The 18,170-nt window shown below is 53.7% G+C and overlaps 1 protein-coding gene across 13 annotated transcripts in view; it reads left to right on the forward strand.

Moving 5' to 3' along the window:
• LOC113608660 (DNA-binding protein RFX2) overlaps positions 1-18,170 on the forward strand; it is a 166,110-nt gene that overhangs the window by 132,520 nt on the left and 15,420 nt on the right. For 8 of the 13 annotated variants that reach the window (XR_003428375.1, XM_027085345.1, XM_027085343.1 and 5 more), the window contains 6 exons: positions 613-801; positions 9,050-9,086; positions 9,173-9,259; positions 11,272-11,343; positions 16,664-16,729; positions 17,601-17,693. Coding sequence is in view for 12 of the 13 variants with exons in the window: in XM_027085345.1 (XP_026941146.1) it covers positions 613-801; positions 9,050-9,086; positions 9,173-9,259; positions 11,272-11,343; positions 16,664-16,729; positions 17,601-17,693 (544 nt within the window). In the remaining variant the exon portion in view is untranslated. The remainder of the gene's footprint in view (positions 1-612; positions 802-9,049; positions 9,087-9,172; positions 9,260-11,271; positions 11,344-16,663; positions 16,730-17,600; positions 17,694-18,170) is intronic. The other 5 variants (XM_027085337.1, XM_027085339.1, XM_027085341.1 and 2 more) reach the window with 3 other exon arrangements.

Genomic DNA, 18,170 nt, shown 5'->3' on the forward strand with positions numbered 1-18,170 from the left:
CCAACTCGCGGGGTCACCCCACACCTGCGCTCGCCGAGCAAGAAAGCGTTCCTTTCCTCTCGGGTTTAAGCGGCAGAGATGGGAAGGTGCTGGCGGGGCCGCAGCCAGTGCAGAAGCCCTGGCCCCACCGCCCTGGCTCTCCCAGTGGCCAGACAGGGTGCTGGCGCCCACCTCCCCTCACGAGTATGTTTGAGTGGATGGGTAATTAAGCCCTGGGGACAGTTTGACACAATTGCCCCTGTTCCCCTCTGCTAGAGGCACCGCCCCCGTCTTGGTCACAGGGATGTTTCCTCAGTCACTGCCATCGGCAGAGGATCTCTGTGCCACAGGGGCCACCTTGCAGTTTTCAGAAGGAGGGTCCAACTTCTTGCACACCTCGGAGCTCCCTGCCAGGTCCGACAGCAGCAGGTCCGCGCTCACTGCCCTTCTGTCAGTGTGGAGGGCTGGCTCTGTGGAGCAGAACGCGGTAGCATGTGCCGGCTCTCTTGGCCTGACCTCCCGGGCAGGAGCTGCTGAAGCCCGAGCATCTCCAGACCTTCCCCTGCCCCCCTCCCCTGCCCCGCGTTGCTGGCTTTATTTACATTGAAGGAAAATTGTCTTTTTTGCTCCCAGTCCTCTGCAGAGCAAAAAGACTTGTCGGATTCGGGAGAGGAGCCTCGGGGGGAGGCTGAGGCCCCCCACCATGGCACGGGTCACCCCGAGTCAGCTGGTGAGCATGCCCTAGAGCTTCCTGCCCCCGCTAGCGCTTCAGCCAGCGCTCCTGAAGCCCAGCTTCCTCCTTTTCCACGAGAACTGGCAGGGGTAAGTCCACCTCCACCCGGCATCCCATGGCCCGGGGCTCCCAACCCAGACTGGCCCCTTTCCCTCCGGGCCCCTCAGATCCACACCCCAGGTTGTCAGCAGCTGATGATAACTGAAAAGATAACAAAGGCCCTCTTCAGCTCCCTTTAATTCCTGCTGCCAAAAAGTCAGGAAAGAGGAAGTCCCCTTTTACATTGAGACTTTTCTAGTTGGGGGAACATTTACCCATAGCCAGAAGCTAGTCCTGGTTCCTGAAGGAGGCGAGGGGGCAAAAGAGGAATTGAGTAGTGGGGTAGAACCTTCCACAGCAAATTCGGCCCCTTCTCCCTCCTTCCATTTTTCCTTCTCCTCTCCCTGAATTTGGGCATTCAAGTTCAGTTATCTTAGAAACACAAAAGGCTCCGGCTTCCTTGACCTATAGGAAAAGGTGTCTACCGCAGATTGCTTTGCAAGACTGGTTGTGTTTGGACCGTGGTTGGGCTGTGAACTGCTTGTCTTCAATCAAAGCAGGAAGAAGAAGAGACTCTTCCTTTGAATCCAGAGGGAATCCCTTGAGCCCTTTATCTTTGTATTCAGAAGGCTTTTGAAGATTATAGGTGGAGAAGATTGTGAGCTCTCCAGAACAAGAAATGTCTTGAGTTTTTGGAGTTTGATAAATTGGGAAAGGTAAACATTAGCCTACATTCAGGATTGAAAACCTCGTCGTCTCGGTACCTAGTGACAGAGTCCCCCATTCTCATGACAGGGGAAAATGACTGTCAAGAAAACAGAGGATCCCGCTCTGCCACACTGAACCCTGGGCAGCCTTGCAGGGTGTCACAGTCCCAGGCCTTACCCCAGACCTTTAGCGGTTCCCTGTGTCCCATCACCAGTCTCCTGTGTCCTTAAGGAAGCCGCTAAAATTCTCTTAGAGCCACCAAACCCTGGGATGCGCAGGAATAAGTGATACTCAGGCAAGGTGAGGTTGGAGCCAAACTTTAACATTCTGGAGGGATCCGTGTGGGGCGGGGTATGGGGGAGTCCTGCGTGGCATAGAAATGGGCTTGGGGTAAGGAAGCCCACGAGAGGTTCCGGCCCGAGGTGCTTACACCAGAGAGTTCTGGGAGCATAGTCCTCACACGAGGGCTGACAGCAAGAATTCAGAGGCTTTTCAACTTTTGGGCTTGGAGGCAGAGCAGCTGCTGGAACCTTCTCCCAAATTGGCCGTTATGAGTTTCATGCCTTTGGCCTTTGCAGGTACATGTTTTCAGTTCCCTGAGAACAGATGATCTTTGTGCGGATCTGCCCAGGAGACTGGGCCCTTCTGCTGCTGCCTGGGTTGAAAAGCACGGTTTACGGAGCATCTCCCGCTGAAGAGGTTGAGGGTTTTCAGTCTAGGGTGGCAAACAGTAGAGGCTGTGTCACGGCAACTGCCTTTCCAGAAGCGAGGCTCTTTCAGGCCCCTTACTTCTGATGACCACTTGGTGAGACGGGGCCTGTGCAGGAAGCACCCTGGGGGCCTCGCCTTCAGGCTGTGGCCGGTCCAGGCAGTGATTTCTGAAGCCTGGCCGGTGGAGCTCGGCTCCTCATTTCTTTTGGACTGTGGGTCAGAGACTCTAATTCCGAGACATTCAAGCAGTGCCCCAACTGGCAAATGCAAGGTCAAGCGCAATGGCAGGGAGCCTGGGGATGGTTGTTACGTCACGTGGGAGAGAGTCGGGGCTGGGGGAAGCAGTTTCTGAATGTACCAGCGTCGTAGCCAAGGCCATGCCCGTGACATACACGCGCGTAACTGTGGGGATCCCAGTTCTGTCAGAAGTCCCAGCAGCGTGACCATCACATCACTTGTGACAGCTCTGAGTCAACCAGGGCTTTCTCTGCTGATTAGGCATCAAGGCAAAGTAACCTTTGTTTTTTAGGTCAATTAGGGCATAGATCAAGGCAGATGGAACCTGAGCCCAGCTTCTTCCCGGGCTGAGATGTCTATGGCTAACTCGGACTAGTTGCTTTTGCATCAGAGCAGATTTGGAGCTTGTTCTGTGCCACACTGGAGTTCAGGAAACACCCACATGTTACCTGACAGGTCCCATCCCTCACGTTTAGTCTCTTCTTTATTCCACGATCCCTTGAGCGAGTGTAAAGCTGCAAATTCTTTATAATAAATAGTGGCTCGCTGAATTGTTGCCTATAAAGGGCCCTTATCGTCTTTCAGTCTCATCAGAACTCTGGCCATTGAAGACTCAGTACCAGGAAAAAGTCTCAATATATCAGACTTCCTGGCTCTCACAAGGCAGCTTGAAGGAGACCAAACCACATCCAGATTAAGTTGTCCGTTTGATCCGGAGAGAGTGAGCGTTCCCAATGCTCACTTGGAGGCTGGCTGGAGTCTACCAGACTGAAGCTCTGCATCAAGGCACTGCCGAGCCTGAAATATCTTTATGAGACCCACCAGGAAGCTTAGAAAGAGTCTGGACCCAGCCCCTCATCCTCTGGCATCTGCACAGGGTTTGACCCTCATTCCGCCCTGGCCCTGCCCAGCATTCACATCTTGGAAGGCCACCTCTCTTTTTCTTTTTTCGATGTCTGCCTTTTTGGTAAGAATCTCTGAGCTGGTTCCCTCAGTTACAGAATAAACAGCAGTGAATCTGCCTGTGGTCCACATGAAGGACACCCCTTAAGTGACTTTTAATCCCAGGCGTCCATTTTCCTGCAGCCCCAGCAGTGGGCTTTCTAAAATTTATTTATTTATTTATATTTTTTATTTTTGGCTGCGTTGGGTCATCGTTTCCGTGCACGGGCTTTCTCTAGTTGCAGCGAGCGGGGACTGCTCTTTGTTGCGGTGTGAGGGCTCCTCATTGCAGTGGCTTCTCTTGTTGAGGAGCACGGGCTCTAGGTGCGTGGGCTTCAGTAGTTGTGGCGCACAGGCTTCAGTAGTTGTGGCGCGCGATCTTAGTTGCTCCACAGCATGTGGGGTCTTCCTGGACCAGGGCTCGAACCCGTGTCCCCTGCACTGGCAGGCAGGTTCTTAACCACTGCGCTACCAGGGAAGTCCAGCAGTGGGCTTTCTAACTGGGCCGTCCAAATGGGGAATCACTGAGTCCCAGGCAGGCCAAATGGTGTCTGGCATTTTTTGGAAGGAATTTCCCTGACATGGTATTGCTTTCTGGTCTTTTCCGGGAGGTCAGGAAGGCAGCACCGTTCATTCCTGCTCACTGCCCATTTGTCTGTGTCTGTGTCTCAGCTCCGTCCCCTCCTCCTGGACTGGCCTGGCAGCCTTGTCCTCTCTAGGCCACGCCAGGCAGCCTCATGAGAGCCATGTTTGGGAGGGGGGAGGGTGCAAGCCTTAGCAAAGTGAATGATCGTAATTTTATTTTTTTTTACAGTCATAATTGTATTTATTGATTTTTTAAATTTTTATTGAAATATAGTTGATTTATGTTGTGTTGGTTTCAGGTGTACAGCAAAGTGATTCAGTTAACGATTGTAATTTTCGTTGTTTCATCCTTTACATCAAGATCAGAAGCTTCTCACACCTGTGGTCCCATCCTGGGTTAGGCGTTCCCTCCTATTTTGTACTTGGCAACAGGGACTTATACGCACCTCACAGAATGAGCTGCTTCCCCTGAGGTTCCAGTGTCTTCTGAGGGGAGAGGACTGTGCTGCCTGTCCCACCCGCTGGAGGGACTCAGGCCACCTTGCAGCGCGCAGTCAGGGCGGGCTTGCTCGCTAGGCCGCGGCCTTGCCGCCGTCCACTTCATTCGTTCACTAGCGCCAGAAAAATAAGTTGAAGTGTTCTCTTTGGTCTTCTTTCTCTTTGGCCTCCTCATGTAAGTGTTCGTTGGGCATATTTTCATCGTGGCATCCCTAAAGGGTGCTGGTCCCAGCGTCCCCGGGGTGTCATCCTGAAGCCCCAATCCTTGAGTGGTGGCTTCTGCTGTGGGAAGAAGCAGAGGAGGAAATGGGGCTTCCACACCCTGCTCTGTCCCCGCTCCTCCCCAGAGGCGCAGATCCTGAGAGCCTGCTCTTAAAATCCTCCTCACAGGAGTCCCTGGAGCAGTGGCTCCTGAGCTTTGGCTGCAGCCTTCTGGGCTCCAAGGAGTTGGGATTGCAAGGCCTGACTCCATGTGTGTCCCAGGCATTGTTCTAGACTGACCCCTGAAGAGCTGTTCCCTTGGTTGGGGCGAGGGGTGACCCCCAGACCACTTTGACATGGAAGACGTCCTGTCCCCCCAGGCTGCTGTGTCTGAGGACAGTGTCTGTGGAGCTGTCATTGGCCTTGTGTGGGTTGAAGGGGAGCAGTGCATACCAGGCCTTTTCCTGCTTTGGGGGAAGACAGCATGAGGCAGCCAGGCCCAGACAGCAAGCGCAGGCCTTCCCTGGCAGGAGCAGGGGGCAGGCTGCTTCTCGCACGGGCAGTGGTGGAGGGTTTTTAGCTGTCAAGTAGGCTCCAAAGGCAAGCAGAAATAACTTCGCTTTGCAGTCTGTCTTCCTGCTTCCTTGCCCTGGTTCCTATTGAGGAGAGTTGTTGGCGTCACTTTCCTCACTGCTTCTGAGTCGGCTGTTTCAGACCCACCAGGAAGTTCCAGCAGCTTCTGGAAGGTCCTCCCAGTTGGGGAATCTTCCTGTGCTGTCCTTTGCAGGCCTTAGCCTCCCAGCTTTTCCAGGACAAAGAGGCCTGCCACATGCCTGTGGGGTGGGTCTTAGAATAGACTCGGAGCATGGATTTGAGGGTCTCCTGGGGTCAGGGGTCTAGGAGTATCTGATCTTGTCTGGCCAGGTGCCCTTTCTTTTCCAGGTCACCAAAGGGGCTGTGGCGGAGGACAGGCTCCATTTGTGCAGTACTTGCTGAGCGTCTTTTGTGCAGTGTCCTGGGTGTGGGGTGTATGAGCTGTGAGCAGAACAGACAGGGTAGGGCCTCATGGTAGCAGGAGACAAACAACAGATGGACACATTAGATCACATCCCACTGTGATGCACAAAACAGGGCAGAGGCCCGAGAGAAGCTGGAGGGTAGGGTGGAGAAGAGCTGCTCCTGCTTGCTGGGTGATGATGTAGCCCGTGAGCAGGGGTTCACCCTGGAGGTGGTCAGGGACAGCTGTGCAAGTAGCACGTGAAGAAGGAACACTGAGGCAGGAACAGGGTTGACGTGTTCAGGAGACAGGAAGGAGACAACAAGGCTAGGGTGTGATGGACGAAGGGGGCCCAGTGCTGCAGGAGGCCGCCCGGCCTCAGCAGTCCTGGGCCCCAAGAGGTGGGGCTGCAGCCCCTGAGGTCTGGGTACTTTTCTGGAGACAGGCTCCTAGCACCCATCAAATTTTCAAGGAGACCCAGATCCCTGAGAGGTTTGGGGTGTCACTGGCAGAGGTGAGGAAGTTAAGTGTTGTTAAAAGTGCCCCAAAATACACAAAGCAAAAACTGACAGAATGAAGGGAGAATAGACAATCCAGTACATTGTTGGAGACCTCAGTGCTCCTCATTCATGTTAGGTGCTAGAACGTCCAGACAGAAGCAGGACGAGGACAGAGAGGACTTCAGCAGCTGCAGGGTACATGGTCCTCTCAGGGGCATGCAGGAAGCTGCAGGATGGACCACTCACTAGGCCACAAAACAAGTCTCAGTAGCTTTAAAAGGATTGAAATCACACAGAGTCTTCTCCTACCACAATGGGATAAAATTAGAAATCCGTAGCAGAAGGAATGCTCGGAAATTCACACATGTGGAAATTAACGTAGCTAGCCAAGAGGAAAGGCGGGGATCCTCTTGAGATTGAGGTGACAGAGAACTGGCCTCCCCAGCTGCTGAGAAACAGGACGACGCTCTGGCCTCACAGCTTTTGGGTCCGTTGCTCTGTGTGTAACTTGGGGGACACATGCCTTGGCAGCTTCCCCATGGCCCATGGAGTGCCTGGAATCCGGCTGCTTCCACTGAACACAGGCCAGTGAAGCCCCACTGTGTGCTGGGGCCACACCCTTCTGGAACTTAGAGGCTAGAGGGGGACCCTGACACCGACCCACGGCTGGAGTGAGAGCCGTGGAGAAGTGCAGGGAGCGGTGGGGCCACGGCCTGAGGGGTTTTCGTCTGGGGGGCAAGGGAAGGGACGGTGTCCGTGGGTGAGGGAGCAGTGTCTACAGAGGCAGGGGGCTGGCCATTTTCCAGGTGCCAGAAGTCATTCAGGAAGCAGCGGATCCCACAGGCCCCAGAGGCTGCCATGGGCAGGTTTGGGAGAGTTGAGATGCTTGTTGAGTGAAAAGGTGGGGGGTGGGGGGAGTCGAGGATGGGACTTGAGGGCGAGGGCTGGGCTGGGGATGGCCAGGCCTGCTGTGGAGGAGTAGGAGGGAGGGGCCTGGAGCCTGCACCTTCATGGTGTCACCCAGGGCAGGGGAGCATCTGAGAGGAGCACCCGATGTTCTGGTGACATGGCTCCGTTCTGTCAGATGCCAGCCTGGGCCCCGTAGAATGACAGCACTGCAAGAGCGCCTCTCTGGGTCCCCCATGCTAAGACCCTCTTCTCTGCTCCTCCAAGGGTCCCCTGGTCCCTCACCTGGCTCTCCCACCTCCCCCAGCACTGCCCCAAAGTATGACATCCCGAGGGGGTGAGCTGGCTGGGAGAGCGTGGCCTGTCCATTTGCGAGCCATGTGGCACTGCCTGCTTAGCCCACTGACCCCCTGCACCTCCCTCCCTACGGAGGAAGCGCTGGCCCCGCCATTTTCAAAGCGAAGAAGTGGAAGCTTGGGCCAGTGAAATAATTTGCCCCGCGTTTCAGGTTTAGGACATGCAGAGCTAGGAGAAGCTGACTAGGCTTGGCAAGCAGGATTTAGTGCCTTCATGCTCTGAGCTCGAGCCATGGCCACTGTTTTGCACTCATGTAGCGCCAGCCTGCTGGACCCTTGGGTATTTTATTTCATTTTGGGCCCCATGATATGTTCACATGTTGAGCCCCTGTTGTGTTACGAGGGTTTCGCGTTTCCCAGGCATTTTGGTGGATGGTCTCTGATGGGGGGGGTTGGGGGGGAAGGCCAGGTTGGGGTCCTTTTCTTACCATCCAGGCTCTCACTGTCCTTTAGGATGGGTCTGCAAACTCTGCCCCCCGTCTGTTTTTGTCCAGCTTGCAAGCTAAGATGGTGTTTTAAAGGATTGTAAAAACAAAATAAAGAATATACAACTTGTGGCCCGAATGGGGCCTGTGAAGCTGAAAATACTTTCTGGCCCTTTACAGGGAAAGTGCCACCCCAGCTCTGGGAGGTCCCCCGGCTCCTCGTCTGCAGTTTTCTTATTTGCAGCAGTTACTGCTTTTACACATGGCTTTGCAGCTTGCCAAGCACTTTCCCATGCATCATCTCATTTAATCCCTAACAGCTCCTCGAGGCAGGTGGTCCTCCTTTGGCTAAACTTAACTCCTGAGGGGCTTTTCTGAAAATAAACAAATTGGCTCCCCTGCTTGCTCTTAAACCGGTGACCCGGGGGCGGGGGTGGTGATGTTCACCCTTCAGAGTTTGCTTTGGCTGCTTAGTTCTGAAGAATCTCATGTCCCTGAGAGGGGATGTACAGCAGGGACTGTGTATTATCCCACATGGGGCGGGGGCTCATTATAAGCTTCTTAATTTCTCGTTCGCATTCTAAAATTAGAGGTTGTCAAGGAGGAGATGCTTCAGCCACCTTTCACTCTCAGCTGATGATTGTTCGGTGGGTTCTACGGTCTGAGCTGTTGTACCTGGGGATTCTCTTCTGAACACTTCAGCCCAAGGCTTCAAAGCTCTCGGCTGCTCTGGAAATAACAGCCCACCTTGAAACAGTTCCATACCATGGGATGTGCCAGGGCCAGGAATGGGAACCACCATGACCCAGTGTCACGCAGCCAGTGTCAGCGGTCCTGCAGCCCTTCAGGGTGCAGAGAGGGTTGCTTTCCAGCTCTTGGCAAAGTGAACTTGGCCAGATCCAGTTTCAGTGTTTGAATTGGGGGGTTGGGGTGGGGGAACGCCAGTTAGCTGTACCCAGTGGAGAAACACGGAAACTGATCCTGTGCTGGGAATGCGTTCCCAGCCGTTAAGAGGATTCCTTGGCACGAGGCCTGGTGAGGCAGAGGCGTGACGGTTCATGGGGGATTTTTGAGCATTAGGTTGAAAGCCTGTCTGTGACCCGGGTGACTGAGCCCAGGCCACGTGCCCTCAACGCTACATTTCGGGATCCATTTGTGGCAGAAGTCAGGAGCTGCCGGGCCCTGGGCCACGCGGCCCTCTCTGACCGCCCTTACATGTGTTCTTGTTTCAGAGGTCAGCCGGAGGCTCCAGCCCCGAAGGTGGAGAAGGTGAGGAAATCTCTCAAATGTTTCACCAGTTTTGGTTGTAAAAGCGGAAGCAGCCTGATTTTTCTCCTCCTCCTCATTTTCTGTAGATTCTGACCGAGAAGATGGAAATTACTGCCCTCCCGTCAAGCGAGAAAGAACATCCTCTTTAACGCAATTCCCGCCTTCACAGTCAGGTAACAGTTGCAGCCCTTCGATAGACGGTGAAAGCACCTGTGTTTCCAAGCCCGCTGTTCCCCTCCAGCGCCTCACACCCCTGTCTGTCCCCTGTGCACATCCCGTTAGAACTCAGTCTCCGTCAGGAGTGAGGCTGGAGCGTGCCCGAGGGTAGCACAGGTGCCCCCGTCTGGAGGGGTGAGACCTAGTAGACTATTAATAAGCAAGGCTTGCGAAGAAATCGTCCCTCTGAAAGGGACCGTCAGGGCCCTGGTCGGGGCTCTGACCATTAAGCGCACGTCCACCTTGCAAGGCCGCTGGCTATGTGTTGACTGAAGGTGGGGGAAATGGGGTGTCCTCCTGGCCCTTCAGCCATGTGCCTAGAGCCCGGTGGGCCAGTTGAGAATCCCAGGCACACACACAGACAGTACATAGGAGGGAGTCCAGTGGCCCCAGCAGGCACTTTGGTGGTGGAATACTGTGAGCTCCCCGACGAGGGGGCTTGGGGGAGCCTGGAAGGGTTGGCCAGGCTGGGACCCTGTCCCTGTGGTTGTGGCTGGGCCCAAGGGCTTGGAAGCTCCAGCCTGGTGCCAGGTCTGCACACACACACACAGGCCAGCAGACCAGCTGGTGGACACAGGCTGGTTCAGGCAAGAGGCGGGTTCCTGGGGTAGAGGGAGATGCTGGGACTACTTAGCAGGGGGCTCTGCAAGCCTGGGGACACCCCTGCGCCTTGGAGGGTAAAAGCTGCGGCAGGGTTCCCCACTCCCGGCCCCGGTCCTGGCTCCGTCCACTCTGGCATCGCCCCGTGCTGTCTGCGGTGCTGGCTTACAGACACTCTCCAGTTCCCCAGCTTGAAGTTCATTCTTGGGAATTCATGTAAAACATTTACAAGTGTGAGCCCTAAGGATATCACTTTAAGGGAAAAAAAGACACTCCTGGAAGCTTTGTTTCTGCTTCCAAGAATAATGCAAACGTCACAGGAATGTACAGTGTAGAAAGTGAGTGTCCTCTTACGTTTATCCCTGTAACACTTAATTTCATGCCTGTTCCCTGAACACTTGTTTTGGACATTGCCTCATCCTTTTTCACAACTGCGGGAGACCCCCCTGAATAGAGGCACTGTCGTTCGCTAGCCAGGCATTGAGGAGCCGTTCGGGCGGTCCACAGTGCAGGCTGCGGTTACGTCCTTTTTCTAAGGAGCTCTGCACACTTGTCACGTGAGCCTTACCACAGGAGGAGGGAGCGTCCACTTCCTGGCCTTGATCGTACTCCTTCCCGCTCACTGTCCACTGCTGAACCGCACTTTGCGCATCGAGAAGGTGCAGCGGAGAAGAGAGGAGGTGGTTTGTGCTGTGACCGTAGGCTGAAGGGGTAGAGGACCAGCAGGCGTTAGCCCTCTCCTCTCGCGCGTCACCACCTAGGGGATGCTCAGCGCTCAGCTATCAGGGGAGTGGAGCCACAAGCAGTCCCACGTTTGGAGGCCTTTGCACTGCACTGTTTCCACTTTGCTAGCTGCCTTCTGTCCGCACAGTTAGATCTTCAGCCCCACTGCATTGTTGCCTGGCCCACAACCCGGGAAGCAGTTGATTTTGTAAGATCCTAAACAGGTGAGGGGAGGGGGTCTGCAGCCAGCCGAGCCCCGACTGGTGACAAGGAGCAGGGCCTGAGGCTTGGCCCCAGGGGAGACTCGGAACATCGGGTGCATCCGCTTCCCTCCTGGCTGCTCCCACAGGGGCACAAGAACGAGGCAGGTGGCCACAGCAGGCCAGAGTCAACTGCTAGATATCAAACAGATTCAGGCTGTTCCACTGGACACCCACCTTTCTTGTGCTTTAGAAAGAGTCCCAGGGTTTCACTTTTACTGGGAGTTGCCAAAGGCCAGGTTCACAATGCTGACCCCCCTTTCCCCAACGGTGGGGCCTGGAGATGACCCCTCAGGTGGGAGAAGTGATCCTGTGCACGTCTACCCTGCCTACTCACACTGTTTTTCCTCTTGTTCCCTCCCCTGCCTGCACCTCCTTGTTGACAGTATCAAAAAACAATGTTTTTATGCCATCCACCTTCTGCGAGCCATCTGCAGGCAATTCTGACTCAGAACCAGGTGAGCCCTCGCGTCCCTTTACCTTTCTCGGCTGGTCACTGGGGGTTTCCTGGGATGAAAAGCAAGGTCTTAATTGGGAATGGGTGGTTTGAAGGCAACCTTCTTTTTCAGTTCCTAAATGTTCCCCAACTCTTCACTGCACAGATTTGGAATCTGGTGTGAGGCAGGCTTCATCAGCCCTTAATTTCTGTTTCTACAAGCAGGGCCTGGTTACAAGGAGTTGCAAGTCCTTTTAAAAGAAAAAAGAGAGAGAGACAAGCAAAAACAAAAAAAAACTGTAATGAAGTATACTACTCATTTTTCAAAAGTTTACACAAATAATACGTTTGTATCATTAAAAACTCAGAAATACATAGAGTAAAAGAATCCACCTCTCCATTTCCCACGCACTCTGCCATCCCAATGGTAACCACTCTGAAGTTTATGTAATTTTCCAGACCCCTTCTCTGCGTATTAAATTCTCACATGAATTAACATTACTTAGATCTGTTTAGATAAATATATTTAATCAGAGCCTTAGAATTTTAAGGAAAATAGCTTGATCCTTTCTGAAGAATGTGGGGCTTTCCTTTTTTGGTCTCTCACTAGAGAACCAACTCCAAGGTTTCCTGAAAGTTTCTCCCACGTGGCTGAAATTCCTCATAAAAGATTTAATGAGCGAGTGTAACCATCTTAATTCTGTAACCCAACCTGCTTTATATAAATTCATTGCCGACTTCAAAAGCGCTGCGAGACCAGTCATACTCTGGCACGAGGGCACTGTCGAGGGAAGAGGCAAGTTGTTAGAACGTTGAGGGTTGATTTGATGAGACATTGTTTCAAACAGTTGAATTCATTTTGACTCTAAAGGCAAACTGTTTTGAGCTGACCCCCCTCACGGGGCCTGAAGAGGAGCTTGGTTTGTAGGGGTCCTTGGGAAGACCTGGGCACTGGCCTAGCGAGTCACGTTCTGAACCCCGGGGGCCGTGTCAGCCGTGGTGGGTGATCAGCCACTGAAGCCAGCCCTCGAGCTCTGTTAGGAATCTAATGCTCGCCCCCGAGGTGTCTGTGCGACAGCCCCACTCCCGCTTCTTCCCCGAAACCTTTATCCTGCAGCACTGAGAGCAGGGCAGCCCTGAGCAAGGCGGGTAACTCGGACCTGCCTCCGAGGCCTGCCACAGCCCGGCCGGCCCCTGGACCCGCTGCCACGTGCAGCGGTGATAGACTGGCTCAGCCGCTCTGCAGAGTGAACTTATTCTTAGCTCCTTGCCTGCCTGCCTTTTATTTTTTTTAGCTTTAATTTTTGCGGGAAAAATTGTAACACTTAAGAATGGTAAAGCACTTCTCTATCCCTCTACCTAGAGACCCCATTCGATTTTCCCGGGGCATCCCAGTGATGTCCTTCATGGCAAAGGCATCAGATCCTGGCTCACACATCACGTATCTGCAACAGTCCCTCGAGCTTGCCTCGGCTTTTATAACCTTTCAGAGTGCAAGCCGGTTACATTGGAGAAGGCCTTCAACCTGGCTTTCCCGCTGTTTCCCGGTGACTGGACCAACTTACCCTTGGGGGCTAGAACACCACAGAGGTGAAGCTGTGTGCTTCCTGTGCACTGTAGCAGGTGACTCATGGCGTTTACTGTCCTGTTACTTGAATAGGGCGGAGCCCGCCCAGGTTCTCCACTGAAAAGTCATTTTTCACCCTTTGATTAATATTTTCTGGAGAGATACTTTGAGACTCTGGAAAATCTCATTCCTCTTCTTACTTTTTGCTGCAGTGTTAGCCTCCAGAGATGTTTTCTTGCTGGGAGCGGCTACTCCTCTGGTGATGGCCGGCCGGGGATTTTCTGCCTCCTGTGGGTCGGCACTCTGCTGGACAGCAGAGCTCTTCTCTGCCACTGCTTGCTCATGTGTTTACTAGAGCCACATGGATGTTTGCATTCCTGTTTTAGTCAGTGGGTTATAATCTGTTGTTATTAGTGTTTACCTTAACATTCAGATTTTATCTTCACCATGAGTTTATTTTAATCATCCCACAGTTGGCCGCCGGGAGCTGCGCCAAGCCTGTGCCCCTTGGCCATGTCCGCATCATTCTTTCGAGCATGTCCTTTTCTTTCTGTCATAAGGGGTTCCAGGCTCATCTTCTTCCCTCCCTTTCCTCAAGGGGATCCTGGTTCTGCTTAGTGGAGAGTGGTCTCTAGAGACCAAGATCTGAGTGCTCTGCGTGCTGGTCGCCATTGGGCTGTCGCCGCTCCCAAGCCCTCTCTGTGCCCAGAGCTGAGAACACACACAGCCAGGAGCACAGACATACGTAGACCTCTTCGCCTACACACACTCATATCTGCACGTGTTTCTGTGCCTCTGCTATTCTGTCTGCTTGTATAGGTCACCCCCGGTTCGGGTGGGTGCTTCCAGCACCAACAGGGTTCATTGTAGCCCCACCTCCCCCCCTTCCCCCCCTTCGTATTTCTGCCTCTTTTCTGACAGCAGGAAACCTGGCTCCCTTTGTCCTCAACACACTTACTCATCGCTCAAGCCCCTGCCAAGCTGCCTTCTCTCAGATTCTTTTTAGCCTGTGGTACACACCAGGTTAAATTCTGATCTGCCTTCCTGGTTAAATCCAGAGTTCCCTCATCACCTGGGTCTCTCTGAGGTGGGGCACAAAAAAGCCTGCTTGCTTCAGGCATGATTCAGAGGACGGAGGCTGCCCCACAGCAAGCTCACGGGGGGCCGTGCATGTGCCCTTGAGAAGACACGGGTACAGCGGCCTGTGCACCCCTGTGACCTTGGCGTGACCTTGCACCCCCGTGATGGGCTCTGGCCATCAGGCAGTGCCTCTTCACTGCACCCTGACTGCGTTGCAGGACAAGTGAGCTTCTGGAGGCCATGAGAAGAGACCACATTTGTTTCAGTGCAGACAGGGCTTGTGGCAGGACCTCCAGGGTGCGCCACCCTGTAAGCACCCTCCCTGCTGCTCTGGGCCCCGCTGTCCCGAGTCCCCGGTTGCCATTGCGAGTGTGGCACACACGCCCGTCTGTGTCTCCATTCACCGCAGCATTCAGCATGGATGTCCTGTGCATCCTTGGGGTGGGCCAGGCACTGGGCCCAGTGCTCGGGGTCAGTGGCAGTGACTTTCCAGGCCTGTTGCCCCTGCTGGTTAGCCTGGTCAGCCCCAGGGGTCCAACGGTCAGAGCAGGGCGGTGAGAGCAGTCTCTAGCCCCAGTGTGAACGCTGCAAAGCCAGCTCTAAGGGCTTTTTAAAATCACCTGAATTACGAATTTCATCGCATTTTTTTTAATGTTTCTAAATTGCCAATCATCTTCTGAATAATCCTGAGCTTTGAAAATGTAATTCAGTATTTCCCTTCCCAAAAGGAACATCTGGCAACATGTCCTCCCCTGCATCCTGTGCTGTCTGGCTCTCCTGAGTGTGGTGTTAACGACCCCTCTACGGGAGAAACACCAGCTCCACCAGCGCAGACTCCCCGGAGCCCGTAGGGGTCAGCTCCTTCATGCAAGCTAGCAGTGAGAGTTACTTATTGTAACCTGTTTTTGCCCAAGGAGAGCAGTTTGGCTCACCAACACATAGCCCGCAGGAAGAGGGCCTTCCTGTTTAGGAATTCTTTTGGGTTTTTTTTGTGTGTTTTTTTTTTGGCTGAGTTGGTTCTTCGTTGCTGCGTGCGGGCTTCCTCTAGTTGCAGTGAGCAGGGGCTACTCTTCGTTGCGGTGCACGGGCTTCTCATTGCGGTGGCGTCTCGTTGTGGGGCACGGGCTCTAGATGCACGGGCTTCAGTAGTTGTGGCTCGCGGGCTCTAGAGCGCAGGCTCAGTAGTTGTGATGCACGGGCTTAGTTGCTCCGTGGCATGTGGGATCTTCCCGGACCAGGGCTCAAACCCGTGTCCCCTGTATTGGCAGGCGGATTCTCAACCACTGTGCCACCAGGGAAGCCCCCTGTTTGGGAATTCTGATTTGATTTTGTTTCATACCTGAAAGTGTGGGCTGACCAGGTGTGTTTGTGGTGGTGTTTTTGTGTACAGTTGAAGGGTTTCTAGTGTATCTACAGAGTTGTGCACCCATCACCATAATTAACTTTAGAACATTTTTGTCACTCCAAAAAGAGACCCTATACCCTTGAGCAGTCACTCCCCACTTTGTCTTTCCCAGCCCCTGGCAACCACAAATCGACTTTCTGTCTCCGTGGATTTGCCAGCTCTGGACATTTCATTGTAAATGGAGTCATACACTGTGTGGCCTTTTGGGGTATCTTCCCATTTATTTAAGTCTTTACTTTCTTCCAACAATGTTTTGTAGTTCTCGTTGGTTCAGTTTATTCCCAAGTATTATATTCTCTGTGGTGCTATTGTAAATGGAATTGTTTTCTTCACTTTTGGATTGCTCGCTGCTGGTGTGTAAAAACAGGCAAGGGATTTCTCTGTCTTGATCTTGTTCCCTATGACCCGAAAAGGGTTTTTTTCCCCCGTGGGCTGGACCTTAGCACAAAAGTGAGGCTGCCTCTGGGACCCAAAATGCTGCAGTCCCTGGGCTCTTCTGGGGACAGACGTGTCCTATTGGAGTCACAAGGCTTTTTATCCTGATCCTTCTGGTCAGGGAATGCATTAGACTGTCTCCCCCACCCCCTGAGATGGGCAGAGTCACCAAGGTGCAGGGATTAAGGGATCTGTGTGTACTGGTGGCTGAGCTGAAACCAGGCTTTGAGCCCCTGTGTCTGTCAGCTCTGCATAGTTGTCCATCCCAGACTTCGTCCTGAGGGAGGCCCCGCCTCCTCCTCCTGGGCCTCCCAGCGCCCTCATTAGCCGCAAGCACTCCGGGCACATCTGGAGAGAGCCTGCCGTCTGCCACCTTTGATCTTTCACCACAGAAAATGCATCTCATTTCTCAGAGGTCTGCTGGTAGTAGAGAAGCTTCTCCTGATTACAGACGTGTCCTCCTGGAAAGGGAGCTGGGTCCCAGGGACCAGAACTCTGTGGCTCCCTGATATTCCTTGGGGCCTGCGAGCACAGCCCAGCCTCCGAGCTCTCAGCCCCGGCAGGTAGCTGGGTGGGTGGACTGCAGCTTGACCAGCCCCACACATGCCCTCCAGTTTTCTGTTGCCAGCAGTTCACCCCAGGGCCAGCACTGCCTGCAGCCCTCAGCCTCCTCCCTTACAGACGGGATTGGATGGGCCTCTGCTCTTCTGTTTTAACTTGGAAACATTTTCCCTAGTTCCCCAGGCCCATGGCCACCGAAGCCCAGACCACAGTCCTCTTCTGCCCCTGGTCCCTCCTAGCTTTGCTGCCCCACCCCAGGCAGGCCCGCTTTTTTTTTTTCTCTTATGCTTGTAGAGGAAAAGAGCAGTGGATTCCGGTTGAAGCCGCCGACCCTGATCCACGGCCAGGCACCCAGTGCAGGTGGGTGTCCGCCTTGAAGGAGGAGCACAGAGTGGCTGCCTTGCGGCCTCTGCGTGCCAGTGCGGTCCGGGCTCACTTTTCTGACACGTGAGCACTGGAACACCGCTGGAAAGAGCCCATCGGACCAGGGAGGTTCTCCTGCCTGTGAACCCGCTGTCCTGAGGAGGTGGCGGCGAGGGAGCGGGCCCGGCTTGGTGGGTGGCGTTCAGGCTCCGTGCCCGGCAGTAGCTCAGTTGTGAGACTGTCTCTGCTGAGCGATCTGCCACAGCGTTAACCCTGAGTAGCAGAGCAGCCGCTAGTGAGCGGGGCCCGGCACTCGCGCCATCGAGACACGTCACATCCAACGGGAAGCCCTTGCAGGGCCTGGAGCGTTCTCGTGGTCCTTGCCCTGTATGTTTGGCAGAGGGATTTTCTCAACGTGGCATTTTGAGAAGCAGGTGCAAGGGGTACCTTTACGTGACCCGTAGCAGAGTCCTAAACTTTGAGAGGTGAACTGTGGCTTCGCTGCTTTCCCCTCACCGTCTGCCCTTGACCCTCGAGCCCCACGCTTGAGAACAGCTGTCTCTTGGTCCCCCCTGTAGCATTCCTGTACTCACTGGATTAATTTGCAGACATGATCAGTTTCATGGGGGTTTCATTTAATCACATATAAAAATAACAATAGCCAGAATTTGTATGTCTAACTGTAGAGAAAATATCTTGGGTTTTTAATTTTTTCAGTATGCTTCCCTGTAAAGTCTAGCCCAAGAGGGACATCAGATGCGTTGTTGGGGTGAATTTTTCTGTAAAGTGCCTGAGAGCTGGCGTGGGGGTGGGTTGCATTTCTGCCCTTGCGGTCGGAGGGCCCGGGCAAGCCGACCTCTGTCCCCAGGTCTGCCGAGCCAGAAGCCCAAGGAGCAGCAGCGGAGCGTGCTTCGCCCAGCAGTGCTACAAGCCCCGCAGCCAAAGGTGCTCTCACAGACCGGTGAGTGACTCGGCCGTGGCCCCTCCCAGGCTCACACGTCAGGGCACAGCCGCGTCACGACACAGGTGGCTTTGGCCCTGTCTGCTGAACGCACTGGGAAATAGAGTGCTGGAGAAACAAGCCCTCAAATCCCCAATGAGCCTGGAAGACAGGCAGTTCCACTGGCCTCCTGAGAGCTGGCCCCCCAGCCCTGAGCGGCCCAGATGCGTCCCTGTGTGTTTGCAGGCAAAACTCAGCCCTGTATGTCTAAGAGACCTGAACCATATTTCTATTATATCCACAAAGGATGGGGTTTTCAGTTCATCCTTAATTTTCTTAATACTGATAAACTTTTCTTCTCTTCCTCTTAATCTTTCCCTACAATTCAAGAGCTTTTCATCGGGAGCAAAAATAGTTAATATTTCTGAAGGGTTTTAATTGCATGGAAAATTGTTTTGGTCTAATACTAAACAAAGCTAGATTTAAAGTTGTACATGT

The sequence above is a fragment of the Aethalodelphis obliquidens genome, unplaced genomic scaffold, assembly GCF_003676395.1.
Source record: "Aethalodelphis obliquidens isolate GAN/ISIS:26980383/991018 unplaced genomic scaffold, ASM367639v1 scaffold53, whole genome shotgun sequence".
Taxonomy (NCBI): domain Eukaryota; kingdom Metazoa; phylum Chordata; class Mammalia; order Artiodactyla; family Delphinidae; genus Aethalodelphis; species Aethalodelphis obliquidens.